The sequence below is a fragment of the Chinchilla lanigera genome, unplaced genomic scaffold (genome assembly GCF_000276665.1).
Source record: "Chinchilla lanigera isolate Chin_1 unplaced genomic scaffold, ChiLan1.0 scaffold00052, whole genome shotgun sequence".
Classification (NCBI taxonomy): domain Eukaryota; kingdom Metazoa; phylum Chordata; class Mammalia; order Rodentia; family Chinchillidae; genus Chinchilla; species Chinchilla lanigera.
Window position 1 is genome coordinate 342,715 of NW_004955453.1, and position 15,925 is coordinate 358,639.

At 43.9% G+C, this 15,925-nt stretch overlaps 1 protein-coding gene across 5 annotated transcripts in view; it reads left to right on the plus strand.

The window, feature by feature from the left end:
* Iqca1 (IQ motif containing with AAA domain 1) overlaps window positions 1-15,925 on the plus strand; it is a 134,115-nt gene that overhangs the window by 60,114 nt on the left and 58,076 nt on the right. For all 5 annotated transcript variants that reach the window (XM_005395314.2, XM_013519968.1, XM_013519966.1 and 2 more), the window contains exon 8: window positions 10,778-10,894. In XM_005395314.2, the coding sequence (XP_005395371.1) occupies window positions 10,778-10,894 (117 nt within the window). The remainder of the gene's footprint in view (window positions 1-10,777; window positions 10,895-15,925) is intronic.

Below are 15,925 nucleotides of genomic sequence, written 5' to 3' on the forward strand. Positions count from 1 at the left end.
ATGGTGGGATCAGTGTGCTCAAAGCACGAGGGAGTTTTTTAGGGGATTCGTGGTAATGTGTCTTTTACTGTAATACGTTTTTTTAGATTTAAACAGTCACCGTGTTTTCAGTCACCCCTCATCTCAGTCCTGTTACTCGGCAGTTTGGGGGGCCCTGCTTTGATGGACTGTTGTTTCAGTGTGATGTTATTTCACTTTGGTATGTGCTTAGGTCTCGCCCCTGCAGCTAAATCGTCCGTCACAAGTTGTGTCTTGCAAGCCCAGGGCAGGCAGCCAAACATGCTTCATGCTGGTTTAGAAAGGTAGCAATTATAGGATTAAGAATGTTAGTGGAATGTCTAAATTGTCCATGAGAAACCTTAAAATGTGAAGTTACTTTCTAGGCAAACTGAAGAGAAAACTGCAGTCATCTGGTTAATATATTGCACAAAAGCCAAGGGGACCACAGAATAACTTCACTTTAAAGGCAGATGATTGAAGAGAGAAAAGCGGTGATCACAAATCACGTTCCGCCTCACGTTAGGTCTGCAGCCCTAGACAGCGACTTCGCCCCCTGCCGGGCTCTCTCGTCTGTACTGGAGAGCGTAGCGGTACCTCCCTCCCCCAAGGATGCCGTTCTCAGGTGAGAGGAGGTGTGCGACATGCACAGAGCATGGCCGGCCACGCCACTGTCCCTCAGAAAGTCTCAGCAGTTGCTCATGTGAGAAGTCGTCATGGGACTGACTGTCCTAATAACAGGAAGAGACAATGGGCCAAGCACAGTCTTTATTGGTGTGTGTACAAAGTTGAATTTGTGTTGTTGCAACAACAAGAATACAAAGGCTTTTCAATGGACTAAGCATCATATTGACACCAAACCCAAAAAAGGTTGAATACAAACAAATAAAACCGTACGTTAGTCTCCCTTACAAGGATTTATGCAAAACTTCCTATTTTAAAAATTGTTCATTTAACTTTCAGTGATCAAGAATTACTACATGTTATAAGTGGAAACGCCACTAATAAACACTGGGGTACCTTTTGTTTCCAGAAACTCTCAATATAGTAAGGCAATGAGACAATAATAAAAACAAGATATTTTATGGCAAACTTTGGGAGTAGGTTTAGAACTAATTTGCCAGTTTTTTCAAACTACAGCCACAAGCACTCGGTGAGTATTCCTGGGGTTAGCAGGAAGCAGTACACTCTATAGGGAAAACACCACAGTCAGGCAGTGATTATTCTGAAATGCAAGAGCATTGCAGTTAGGATTTGTGTGAAGGCTCTGCATCATAGAAGGTGATCAGAAGGAAAAAAAAAAAACTAAAATTCATCACTGTGGATGTTTAAAAGGCATTTTACAAACTCACTATCCATTCTTTATGTTAAAAATAAGATCCAATAAAATTGAAATACACAGATACTTCTTAGCATAATAAAATTATTTCTCTCTTAGTTTAAAACACAATGTCATGCCTAATTAAATTCACTAGAAACATTTCCAGTAATGCCAGAAAAAAATATAAAAAAGGCCACCGTCACTGCTGTTGTTAAAAATTATTCCACACAAAATACTGAGCCTGATGGACAGGAGAGAGATCCTAGAGAAAGTGGGGTGGAGGAGGCAGATGATCGCTTTTTGCAGGTATTTTCTGTCCATTGAGAGGCAAAGAGAATGAACTGGAGAATGAAATAATGTGAGATGAGGAGGTACAAAATTACTATGCAGACAGCCGTGAGGTTTGTATATACAAAGAGCAGCTGGGTTGAAATACAATAAAAATCCATTTACAACAACAACACAAACACCCAACTCCCAGGAATAAACAATAATAAATTTGTATTCTCTGTGCAGAAAAGTTTAAAACACTCTGAGGGATTCAGACAAAGAAGTGCAAAAGCAAACATATTCTTAGGTTGGAATACATAAATGTCATAGGATCCCGATAAAAATACCAACAACATTATGTTGGATGCTGTGGGAGGACAGACAGGCCACCCTAAACTTAGGGTGGAAGGAAATAATCAAAGATAACCATAAAGTCCTAAAGATGAAGTGTGTTGAAGAGGAATTAGCTAGCCCATCCATGTGTGAAAACATACTGTTTATTAAAAGCCTGTTGATACAGGCAAATGACTGAAAGGTGCATCCATGAAAAGAATGGAAAATCAAGAAATATACTCAAATATATATGGGCATTGGGAGTATATTACATGTGTGAGAATGAAAGGAAATAAATGCTATTTAAATAGCCTGATTGGAAAAGAAAATTAAATTCCTATCTCTTTATACTTTACTCCAGAAGGATTCCAGATAGACCAGAGGTTTAAATGTAATACAAAACCTAAAACCCCAGAGGAGTAGAAGATACTGAGAAGGAATACATCATGGCCTCCGGATGACTTCTTAGCTACGGCACAAACCCAAGAGTCATAGGATAAAGCAGTTGATAAATGCAAGTACACAAATGTTGCTTAACCTGCAAGGAAAAATGTCCCCAAGTGAAATAAGTGACACGTGACCCACTAGAAGAATTACTTGCAAGGAGTACCACATGAGATCACTTTTCTGATACATGAAGAACTCCTACTCAATACCTGATGCAAAACAAACAGCAAAAGGATATAACAGACTTCTCAAAACAGAAGATCCCAATGTATTTTACACATAATGGATGAGGTTCAGCATGTGAAAAGATAGTAACCCTCACATATGTGAAAGAGATGCACATTAAAATCACACAACAGACAAAACTGAAAATTGCATGTCACCAAAGTTCAAAACTTGGGCGCTTCAAAGGACAACATTCAGAAAACAAAGAAGAGAAGCAACAGACTGAGAAAAGATATGTACAAAATATATATTTGCTAATGGGCTTGAACTCAGAATGTGCAAAGTATGCCTACACTTCAGTGAGAGGATAAACAGTCCCAACAGAAATGGTCAAAAGACTTGAGCAGACATTACACAAAGGAAGACATTATTGGGAGTTCAACACTGTTCCTCATTCGGGAACGAGAATTCAAACCACAGTGGATGCTATGTGTCACTTAGTAGGATGACAGCCTCAGAAACACAAATAAAACAAATGGTGAGGATTGAGAGGAGGGCCCCTCCGACACTGCTGGTGGGAGTGTAAGATGGTTCGGCCACTTTGGAAAACAGTGTGGCAGTTTCTTACAAGTGAAGCTTAAATTTACCAAATGATGCAACAGTTCCACTCTTTGGACTCTATCCAAGAGAAATGAAAACATATATCCACATTAAAAATTGAACATAAATAATCATGGCCGTGTTACTCATAATAGTCAAAATTTGAGACAATCCAAATAGCTATGAATGGGTGACTGGATTGGCAAATGGTACTATATCCATATAATGACTATTATTTAGTAATAAAAAGGAACTGACAGCTGATAATATACCACAATATGGATGAGCCTTAAAAACACTGAGTCTAGTGAAAGAAACCAGATACAGCAGACTGTATATTATATGATTCCATTTATATGAAATGTCCAGAACACTTAAACCCTTAGAAACAGAAATTAGTGCTTACAGAGAAAGAGGAGGAGAGAGGAGAGGGACCCACAGTTAGTGTGCAGGAGGGATTTTACTGGGGTAACAGAAAAGCTCTGGAATGGATTTACAGTAATGGTTACACAACCTGATGAATTTGTGGCAAACTACTGAGTTGCACCCTCAGAGTGGTTTACTGGGTAGTGTGTAAAATGTATTTCAATAAACTTACTTTTAAAAAGGAGTAGAATAGATTTGGCTATCAGGCCAAAAAAGGAAAAAAAAAGCTGGCTGACTTAACAGGCGGTGATATGCATATCTAATCGTGACAGATTTTGCTATAGTTAAAGAGCATGAGAAGAATTAACTCAATAATGACATCTCAAAAAAAAAAAATAAAAGCTCCAGTGCCATATCATCTCCCAGGTGATGGACAGGCTCAACCCTCTCTGACCGCAAGCATATGGAGAAACAGCTCTCTCTGCATTGTTGAAGCAAGTGTAAACCGGCCCAACCCAGGACAGTATTGCAGATACACATATTCATGACCCAGCATTTCGCTTTTAGGCATTTGTCCTGCAAAATAAATTCCATACACTTGTACCTGGAAAATGTTATTTGCATTTATTTTTTTCATGGCAACAACAATGGTAGTAGTATGATATTGGAGATAAACAGCAGCTTGCATCACTGAGAACCTGCAGCAGCTCCCCATTGCTGCTGGGGTCCCAGCCCAGCAACCCCTCCCAGTGACCTGTGCATTGTCCAGGATCCCTCTTCCCTGTACCAGGACCCAAAGGACCCAGAGCAGCTGCTATGAACATTCTTGCACACAGCCTGGGACCCCCAGCACAGATTTCAGCCCCATCACTGCACACCTCTGAGGCTGACCCTGCAGCCAGGCACCCTTATGCTGCCAGCCTAGTCCCCACAGCTGACTGAGCACAGCACCTGACCCCACCCGCTCCCCTTCCCCAACCACCATGCTTGCTGCCCTGTAATTGCAGTTACAAGCACACCTCCAGCTCAGCCCACAGCTGCCCCCACACAGAGATGGCCTGACTACTGTCATTGTCCTGTATCTGGCCTCTGTGATCATGTGCATACAGACCAATGACCCCCACTGCCACCTGTGTACCTCAGTTGACCCCAGCCCCTGCCTCTGACCCCAGTCCTCACCACTGTGCTCAAGCCTGCAGCTGCCACCCATGTACCTGTAGCTGGCCTCCACAGTTAGGGGTGTACACCACTGGCTCTGACCCCCACTGCTGTGGGAGCTGGCCCCTAGCTTGGTGGGGAATCCCAACAGCCCCGACAGCCACTGACGACCTCACAGCTCCTGCCACCAAGGACCATCTAGGCACCAACAACACAGACTCTAGCTGCCTGAGCTGAGGATATTCAGCAGCAGCCCCCAACTTGGAGCCACCACAAGACTCCACACTTAATGCCCTGTGGCAGCAGACCCAGTGCTGCAGCGTCTCCAGTGTGTTCCTATCCCCGAGCTCTGAAAGGTGAAGCTCTGTCCTTAAGGAGCCAGTCCATGCGGTCTGGAAGAGGTGGCTGCTTCCCCAAAGACATACACATCTTTGCAAGGCTATGAAGATCATGAAGAATCACTAGAGGAACATGACAAAAGTTCAGGGCCTGGCCCCAAACAACCAGAAATTCACAGACTGTATGACAAAGATTTTAAAATAGTTGTTTTCAAAAAGCTCAACAAATCACAATAGAAGCCAAGTAGACTATGTAATGAAAGCAGGAAAACAATACAAGAACAAAGTGAAACGCTAAACAGAGAGGGCAAACCCTGAAATGAATCAGTAGAAATTTTGGAGATGAAGAATACAATAACTCAAGTTTAAAAATGCAGTAGAGGGTTTCAGCATCAAACTTGATGAAGTAGAAGCAAGAATAAGCAAAGTCAAAGCAGATCATTTGAAATCATCCAGTCACAGCATCAAAAAGGAAAACTGTAAAGAACTGAAGAAAGCCTATGGGATCTATGGCATAACATAAAGAGAGATAATGATTGCGTAGTAGGAGTTAAAGAGAAGAGGGAAAGAGACAGAAACTTTATTTAAAGAAATAACAGCTGAAAACTTCCCAAATCTGAAGATATAAACATACAGATACAGGAAGCTCAAAAGTCCCTGGTCAAATACAAAAAGAGTTCACCAAAACACAATACAGTCAAACTTGAAAAATCAGAGACAATGAAAGAATTCTGAAAGCAGCAAGAGTGAAGAAGCATATTGTACACAGGGGAGCTCAAAACTGTTATCAGCAGATTTTTTTCAACAAATTTCTTGCAAGCCAAGAGAGAGGGGGATGATGTATTCAAACTGCTGAAAGAAAAATGGGCCAACGAAGAGTACTTCTCCTAAAAGCTGGGAGAAATAGCAGGCTATACAACTTCTGTTTTTTAAAATCTACATATTCAGTAAGAAGGCAGCCAGTTTGAGACAAGCAGGGTGTGGCGTGGTCCTGACGGCCTTTGGCTGCTGTGGGAGGATGGACTAGAGGCCAAGAATCAGAGCCCAGGGGAAGTGCCTGGGCGGGGAATTGCTGGGCTGGAGGGCTCACCTAACACAGCATTGGGCAGCAGAAGATCAGATCCTGCCCCCTAGGAAAAAAACTCCAGTGATGTCCAGCAGGTGAAGGTATGCAAGAAAAGGAAAGCTGAATGGAGCTGTTCTGAACAGACAGCATCCAATCCTCTGAGAACTGTGGGGGAGAAACCGAGACACACATTCTGGAATAGTCAATGGTGACGAGCAATGGAAGAATCTGCACATTACCAGGGCCTGTGTCCAGGTTCCAGCCCTGGAGCCAAGGGTCCTCTTCAAATGTCTGTGCATGCCAACCTCAGGAGGCAAAAGCGGGCACTCAGCCAACTCCATGAGGTCATTTAGAAGGACAGGAATCCAGACTTCTTCAGTGCCCACTGAGAAACAGCACCTCAGCCCTGGGGCCGTCTGGGAGCCAGGGCCCTGCCTCTGGCTCACCTACAGAGCAGAAACTTTATTTAAAGAAATAACAGCTGAAACAGCCAGACAGCTGCCCTCCAGCCTCAACAGGGCCAGTTCTAATGAGCTTCTTCCAGTGCTCACAGGAGCTGTGCCACACTGGGTGGGCCACCTCCCCTTTTTGGGCCTCCAAGCTCACCGGCCCTAAGGAGCTCTCCTCTATGCCTTACCTGATAGGATTTACTGGGTTCTCACAACACATGAATTAGCAGTCACTTCTTCCTCTCGCTTTGAAATTGTCTTTAATTAACCAGCACTTATGATGCCCCAGGTCTGTGTCAAATACTCCTGCATTGATATCTTAAAACAAGACTGAGACACAGATAGAATATAGACCCATTTTACAGATAAGGAAACTGAGTCTTAGAAAGTTAAAAAATAATTCCCTTAGGTGAAACCGTTTAGTGCTAGGGAAAACAGTCACACCAGGCCAGTTCACCAGTTCGTGACCCTGTTGTGACCCACTGGGGCCTGATTTTAAACTGAGAGCTTAGACAACCTTATGTCCACCCCAGACAGAGCACTGGGTCCAGAGAGGGAAAGCAGACTGTCCAGGCTGTACAGCCACTGGGGCCAAGTCGAAAGTAGACCTTCCTTAATCTTTTTGAACATTTATCATGTGCCAGATGCTGGGAACGTGGAGAACAGAACAGCATTTTGCCCTCATGTTGCTCAGAGGGACCTGCTTGTCCACAGTGGTCTTGAAACAAGGAAAACTTGAATAAACCCTCTAGACCTAACCAGATTCACCTGTTCTCAATTGGACAGTTTCGGCTGACTTTCCTGTCACCAGTTTTAGCTCAGACCTTACACATGTGAGTCATGAGCATAACCACAGATGAAGCCTGGCTGTGCATTGGCACACCACTGGTTACCATCAAGCCTCCAGTCACAGTGCCCCACGCCACATCCCATAAATAGCCCAAACTCCATCCACGGGGAGTGGATCTGAGATGTGCTGTCCCGTTTCCACGTGCGGCTACCTCTTTCTCTTTTGCAAAAAAAAAAAAAAAAAAGGAAGCAAGAGAATGATCCCGTTTATAATAGCATCAAAAATGAAATTTGGGAATAAATTTAACCAAGGAAGTAGAAGATCTGGACACTAAAAACTATAAAACATTGACAAAAGAAATTCAAGAAGAAACAAGCACGTGGGAAAATGGCTAGGTTCATGTATTAGAAGCGCTAATGTCGCTAATACATGTGTACTATCCCAGGGATCTACACATTCAGTGCAACTCCTATCAAAAGTCCGATAACACTTTTTACAGAAACAAAAAATCCTAAAATTTATGTGGAACCATAAGACCACAAATTTCCAAAGCAGTCAAAGAGAACAAATCTGGAGACATCACATGGCCTGATCTCAAAATAGATTACAAAGCTATGATAATCAAAACAACTTAGCTAGAACAGACACATAAACCAATGGGACGTATAAAAATCACAGAAACAGACCCACACACACTATAATCAATTGATTTTTGACCAAAGTGCTATGAAAACATAGTGGGAAAAAGACAGTTTCTTCAATAAGTAGAACTGGGTTGTTTATCTTCAATAAATAGAATTGGGAAAACTGGATATCCACATGCAGGAGAAGGAAAGTAGATCCTTACCTCACACCCTGTAGAAAACCAAATGAAAATGGATTAAAGACTTGAACATAAGACCTGAAACTGTAAAACTATTAGAAGAAAACATAAGAAGAAGCTCTATCATGTGGGTCTGGTCAATGGATTTCTGGATATGACCCCCAAAAGTACAGTGAGCAAAAGTAAAAATAGAGAAATGGAATTGTATCAACTAAAAAGTTTCTACACAGCAGAAGAAACAATGAAGTAAATAGACAGCCAATGAATTGGGAGAGAATATTTGCACACCATGCATATGATAAGAGGATACAACCTAAAATGTATGAGGAACTTAGCAGTAAGAAAACAAATAACCCAATTTGAAATGGGCAAAAAAAAAATCTAAATAGACATTTCTCAAATAAAGACATACAAAAGTGGCCAACAAACATATGAAAAATGCCCAGCATCATAGAAAAATGCAGATCAAAACTACAATGAGATACCACCTCACGTTTGTTAAGAGGAAGGAAAAGAAGCCTTCACAAAAAGAGGAAGCCTATTCAAAGAGGAAGGAAAACAAGCCTTCACAAAAATGTGGAGAAGAGGGAACCCTTCTTGTACGTTGTTGGTGAGAATGTAAATTATTGCTATGGAAAGCAGTGTGGAAAGCCCTCAAAATATTAAAATAGTACTGCTGTAGAACATTTGTTTGTTAGTGTCCAGATAATGTCAGACTACCCTGCTGTGACCATGATTGCTATTGTTTGGATAAATGGTGCTCCGAGATCCATGTGTTAAAGTTTTGGTTACAACCTATCACACTGTTGGGAGGTGGTAGAAACATTAAGAAGGAAGATAAAGGATCAAAATGTGACATTTACATGTTTTGATACCCCATGATGAACATATTGATTATGTATTCATTATGCAAATACGTACTGATAAAGAAAATTTTGAGAGGTAGGGCCTAGTGGGAGGAAGTTAGGTCCCTGGGGCTACACCCTTCAAGGGGATGCTGGGACCACAGCCACCCTCCTCTCTCTCTGCTTCCTGGCCGCTGCCAGGTGAGCAGCTTCCTCTCCTCCCACCATGATGAGCTGCCTTGTCACATTTCCAGAAACAGTGGTGTCGGTTGAACAACAGTTGTTGTCCTTTCCTCTTTTTAAGTTGTCTCAGGTACTTGTTACGGTCACAGAAAGCTGCTTCACACAATGGCAAAGTTATTTGTTTACACTTTCAACATTAAAAACCAGGATCCTGAGAACAACATCATTACAGATATCAGAAATTCACCCTAGAAAATAAGTTTCAGCTCTTCAGGAAATCATTAACAGGGCAGAACTGAGTACAGTTTACTCCAGGAATATGGGTTGGTCCAACGTAGTAGAGGTAAAATGCATGAAACTTTCTCTCACTCTCCCAAGCCCTATCTTTTAAAATTACATTCTTTGCTCTGTCTTCAGACAAAATCACCGTAATGAACTTAGAATCTGCTATTCCCTTGTTATGTCTTCATGCTTGGGATACACACATATGTGCCAGAAACTGTAGAATTTAATGGTATGCATTTCATGCTATGATGTGAATGCACCTGTGCTCCTGTGTGTCTTGCCTCTTTTCCACATCATGCAACTCATCCCTGGCAGCACCTGTTCAAACCATAGTTTAGCTACTCACCAGCTTTACCTCCTTGGCCAAGTTCCTGGACCCTCTGCATCCCAGGCGCCTCATCTCTAAAATGGGATGAGCAGCACCCACCCATGTGGCTGTGCACAGCACTAACTGTGACACCCACGTGACTGCACTCAGCAGGACCTGAGTTCTGTTTCGTGGAGCTCTCAGAATTGTGCTTGACACAGTGTAAGTGCTGTGAACGGAATGCTGGCTTTATTTTGGAGCTGCAGAAGCTGAGTCTCAGAGAGGTTAAGCAGCCTGTCTCGGTCACTTGAGCTGTGATGAGCAGAGCCCTGAGAACTAATCGGAGGTGTGCCCTGCCACTGGCACTCTGGGACCTCCCAGAATTCGTAGCTCTCAGTGATAGCGAGTAATTGTTCCTTAAACACATGTTATATTAACCCAAATTATATTATTTTTATAAACCTATATTAATTCTCCAATAGTGCCCACCATATGTAGACAAGGTACTTTTTTTAATCAAGAATTTTAAAATGTAGCAGAAAGAGTGGCCTTTTATCACCATAGGAAATAAGGATCAAACCTGGGGTGAATGAAGGGATGTACAATCATTCGTGGAAAAGGAAGTTATTATGAGAACAACTACTGAGATGGGAAATCGGGCAGGAAACAGGTATGGAATATGAAACCATACGGCAAGGCTATCATATCCAGCTACTGCTGAGATATTGAGGAAGTCGTGACTTTTCTAGTGTTCTGTGCAACCCCTGAGAGCAGAGTACCTCTGAATTAGAGCAGGGGCTGGACTCAGAAATAGCTGATCTCTCCCTTCTACCCTTTGAGACCTGGTAGCTGCCTCCTTCGGACATATCCAGGGAACCCCTATGGTTCCCCCAGGAGAGATCAACCTCCGGGGTCCAGCACAGAGCAGAGAAAAGGATGCCACCCAGCAAAAGTACTTGCTCACAGGCAGGGAAAAAACCCTTTTGTTGACAGGGAGCTAGTAAATGCTATGATTATCTTGGGGTTTTTTCCAGGTTATTGAAGACATCCTCACAAACCAAGACGATGAGGAAAAGAACAAAAAGAAAAAAAAGAAAAAGGAGAAGCCCAAGAAAGAGAAGGAAAAGAAAGTAGCAAAGGAAAAACCTAAGGTAAAAAACTTGTATGGAGTATTAGAAATTTGATATATTTTTGTTTTAGTGCCCCCCTTTCTTGGCTTTCAACCAATAGAATCATATCACATCTGTTGAACACTTATGTCCTAGAAAACCATTCTATCTGCAGACAGCTCTTCACTCCTTTTTACGTTAATCAATATTCAGTTGCCATCTTTCCCACGACTTGTAAATATCTATTGGGATAAGTGGTGGCTTCAACAACTCATGTACTTTATGTAGCTCTGAATTCTCATCCTTCAAAATAAATTATTCCATTCATCTTTCCTCAAGGGTAAAGAGAAGGAAGAATTCCAGAGAAGGTGACCCCTGGAAAGAAATCATATTTAATTTAACCCAAGTGTGTTCATTCAGATTTGTCGTTGACATTGACGTCTTGGGTATATTTCAGCAGGTGTATTTTTTTTCTCACTGTCCAGAGGAAATCAGAGGCCTTCCCATCCATGGAGGGGTTGGAACGGGGTGGGGAGGTGCTTGGCAAGCACTGTTACCCGGCTGCAGTGATTGGAGGGCCTTGATCAGGGTTGTAGGAGAGGCACAGACTCCTCCGTAGGATGTGGAGCTTGGGCTTGGAGCTGGTGCCGCGTTTAACAGTGTTTGAAGGGGATGGTGCTGCGCTGTCAGAAACAGCTCCCCAGCTGACCAGAAGTGTGATCTCCCTGACCTTCAGGATTTGGTCTCTCTGACCAAAAGACCTAAAGATTTGGTCTCTCTGTGACCCTGATGTGAATCATTTCCCAATACTGGATCCCAAAGTGTTCTGACTCACTGCAATTCTAACTTGCATCAGTTCTCAAGAGTGGATCCCTGGGGGATGTGGAGACACAGCTGTCGGTAGCTCAGGCAGCAGCAGCCTCGCTCCACACGTCCCACGAGCAGTTCCAGCCGGGGCTCAGACTCCTGGATTTCTCTGTGGACAAAGTGACTCAGGGACCCTGGCAACTGTGCCTGGGAATTCAGTGCCCTCTTACAAAGAGGGAGAGGAGCACAGGCTGTGTGACCAAGGATGACAAGTGACTGGGGAATCACTGGACACTGTGAGCAGGGGCAGAAGGTGACAGTGACAGTCTGCAGATGGTGTCAAAGTCTGCATGGATGCGAGGCATGAGCCATGCATTGCTTGCCTCCCACCTGGGAGAAGCAGCACGGCTGCCCCCGTTTGCCTCTGTCTCCCGTTTGACCGTGCCCCGTTGTGATTCCCGCAAGAACAGAAGAAGAGAGGCCCCTGCCTGCTCACTCAGGGCACAGCCCGCACCACTGGCGGATATTGCAGTGAGCTTCTCGGTGCCCGCTTCAGAACCAAGGCCGCCCAGAGTGTCAGTACCAACTCCTCACACCGCCCCAGGAGTTGCTGCGGTCTTAGAAAGACCCCCAGCCCTAGTGAGGTTACACCCCTGCTGGGGTAGCCTGCATCCATGAATAGGAGCATGACAGTTCCACAACCAGCTTCCTCCCTGCCACCTGACAACTCTGGCAGGTTCTCCCGGTCCTGGGCTCCCTACAGCATGAGCTGATCTTCAGCTACTTCCTGTGCCCAGGGATGCTTCCCCACCCCTCCCACCACCCTGGGCCTCTATCCCAGTGTGTGCAGGGACCTTAAACCCTGCACCTGCCCAGCGCCCTGTTGTCCTGCCTGCACCAAGGAGTCCTTCTAACTGTTCCAGGAGGAAAAAAGACAGTTAATTTTTAAAATCCTCCCCTCACTCTGCAAGATAATTTTGAAGAAACTATATATGAGAATTGGAAGAAGTTCAATTTTATTGTAAGCATCTCTTCTTCTAAATATGCATGAGGGAGTTTTACACTTGCAAATTAAAAATTCAGCGTTAGGAGCTTGTTCCATATAAATCTGAAATTATCAGCTACATAACCTGGTCATTGTTGGGTGAAGGTATTTTATTAACTATTTACTAAAGAATCACTTAATGATGAACAGTTTGGGACAAAAAGAAAAATTTAAGAACATCAGCATTTAAAAAAAGAACATCAGCATTTATGAAGTACTAGAAATGAAGGAGAAATTCTTCAGAATTACTTAAAAATTAATTTATTCATAAAAAGGATAGATCTACAAGAGCGACAGCATGATTATTAAAAGAGGAAATGATCATCTGTGATAAAATTGAGATACTGTATTTAAATTATGTTACTACATGCTCTTTGGAGATCTATCTTTCCAGCAGACTCTTTAAAATCTTATTCTGGGATCAACCCTAGCATACCTAGAATGGTCCCTGAGACCACCCATTCAGATCCCTGTGTGGGAATTCATATTTTAACCTGCAGGAAAAAGCATCACCCGTCATGGCTAGAGGGGGAGGCAGGGGAAGGGGTAAGGAGTCCCCTCACCTTACTCACTTCCCCATCTGAGCTCTTCGTGTGGGTGGCCCAGACTCTTCTCCAGATAATCTTAATATTCACTGTCTACCAACTGCTAGTCTGAAATTTTAGAAAGACCTCATCCTGTTTGAAAAAAAAATAGACTCTTTTCCAAAATATCACACAGGTAGAAAGTTGAAAACTCTCCATGTCCACAAGAGAGTTGTAAAGAAGCATAAATGTGAAAAGAAAGTGTTAGCAGGCACAAAAAGAGCTGCTGTTTTGAGCCTCATGATGCGTCTTTGCCTGTAGGTTTCCAACTTCTTGCAGGGTTAGAATGAGAGCAGTAGAGGGGCCGTGTTCGGATCTCTGTAATTGCACACAAAAACATTTAAAAATAAAATGTATGCAATTCATCGTCTTGCATTTGTTTGATCATTTTGTCAAGAAGTTTAGCAAAGCTTCTTAAGGATGAAAATGCAGAAGTTGTCAATTCCTTGTCTAAGACCATCTGGAGACCCACCATGCTGAGATACACTGGAGAATCCCAGAACACTGCTCAGCCCAAACACATTCCTCTTCAGTTTGGGCTGGTGGAAGGAAAAATATAATAAATGTAATCACAGATAAGTTCCCAAAATGAGGGTTTCATCCATAGGCAAGAAAATGAATTTCTCATTACACTTCACGCCTTACACAATTTTTAATTCAAAATGCATCACAGATTTAGTTATGAAATCTGAGATTTAAAAATCTATGAAAAAAACCTTCAGGACCTAGGGCCAGACAAAGAGCTTTTAGATTTGTCACTAAAAGTAGGGTTCAGCCAGGAATAGTGGTACATCCAGAACCACAGTACTTGGGACACTGAAACATGGGGGCACTTGAGTTCAGGAGTTCAAGGCCATCCTTGGAAACAAACACTGCATCTCAAAATAAAAAAGAAAAAAATCATAAAGGGAAAAATTGACAAATTGGACTTCATCAAATTCAAAATTTGTTTCTTTATGAAGGACCCAGTAGGAGGATAAAAACAGAAGCAATAAACTGGGACAAAAATATTTGCCCATTCTTTCTGACAAAGGACCAACATCTCAACCACACAAAGAATTCTCAAAACCTAACAGTTAAAACACAGCATGCACTGGTTTTAAACCAAAACACGGAGGACTGCAGACCAGCAGTGGCCGCTAAGCGTGCTTCGCTGGAGGAGGATGCAGAGCCAGTGGACGCTTCCTGCACACCTGCGGCATCTCTGCAAAGTGCTTTCGGTGCCACAGTAACTCCATGTGTCCCACACAGCCAGTTGCAAGAAGCAAAAATGGAGCACTGTGTGATTCGTCCAGCAGGTCAGGCCGTTAGCATTCACCATTCCCAGGTATTCATCCCTCAGTCAGCCAACAAGCCTGGGAAGCAGAGATGCAAACAGCTGAGCCATGGGAACTGCTGTCCTCTAGGAGTGCAGAGCCAGTCAGAGACCCAGAGACTGACATTTGTTAGGTGCTAAGGTCTGAACATTTGTGCCTTCCCAGAAGTCACATGTTGGAATCCGAGCACCCAGGGAGAGGTGCAAGGAGATGGGGCCTGGGAGATAACTGGCCGTGAGCGAGGACCTCTCCTGATTGGGGTCAGCACAGTTATAAAAGAGCCCCAGAGACCTGCCTGGCTCCTTCTGCCATGCAATGACACAGCCAGAAGGCACCGTCTGCGGAGCTGAGAGCGGCACTTGCCGGACATTGAGTCTTCAGGCAGCTTCATCTTGAACACCCAGCTTCCTGTTCTGTTGTTTATAAGCCACACAGCCTAGAGGCTGTTTTAGCAGCCTGTGCTGATCCGGACATTGGGAATGAAGGTGCAAGACCTGCAGGACAATACAGGAGCAGGAAAGATCTGCCCACACAGCACACACGTGGAAAAGGCAGGAGGCGTTGTCAACTGTCAGACTCTGAGTGTGACGGAAATGTCCCGGAAGGGGCATAACTGCAGGCCAAGAGGGACCTGGCCAGGCCCCCACCTGTAACCATTAAAGCTTAACCAGGAGCCTGGTTGACCACAACACCCCAGAGAAGATAGTCCAGGGGGAAAAGAACCTGGAAAGCTTTCTCAGAGCCAGAGGTGCAGGAGCTAGAAGGCTTCCCCTTGAGCAGACCTCAGCATGAAGAGGACGCACATCCTGAGACCTCTGGAAGTGGCCACTGCTGAGAGGAAATGACCTTGGGGCATGTGTGGTCCCTACCCTGCTTGTTTGTTAGAATCCCTCAGGGTGCTTTTAAACAAAAAGAAATCCCAATGTCCAATCCCCACTGGAGAAGATTCTCATTTAGTCAGATTGCAGGAGAGCTGGGGCTTTGGGATTTTTCTTTTTAAACTCTCCACTGGATTAAGTGAAAAGTTTTCCCAACTGGAATGGGCCAGTCCACCTCCAGGACAAGCGATTGTCAGAGCAAGGGTGGTGGCACCCCTGGCCTCCTCCTCCCCAAGCAAGTGGAACACAAAGGTCCAGTCAGCCACACCAGGAGGCGTGGATCTGGAAGCTGACCTCAGAGTCTGGAGGGAAACGTGTATGTGGCAGTCACATGGAAGCCCAGGATCTAGGGGCCACCTGCTAAGAGGTAACTCCGGCAGGCCTCAGAAGCAGGACTCTGTTGTGGCTAAACTGGGGACCCCAGGGTCTGCCAGGCAGCACCC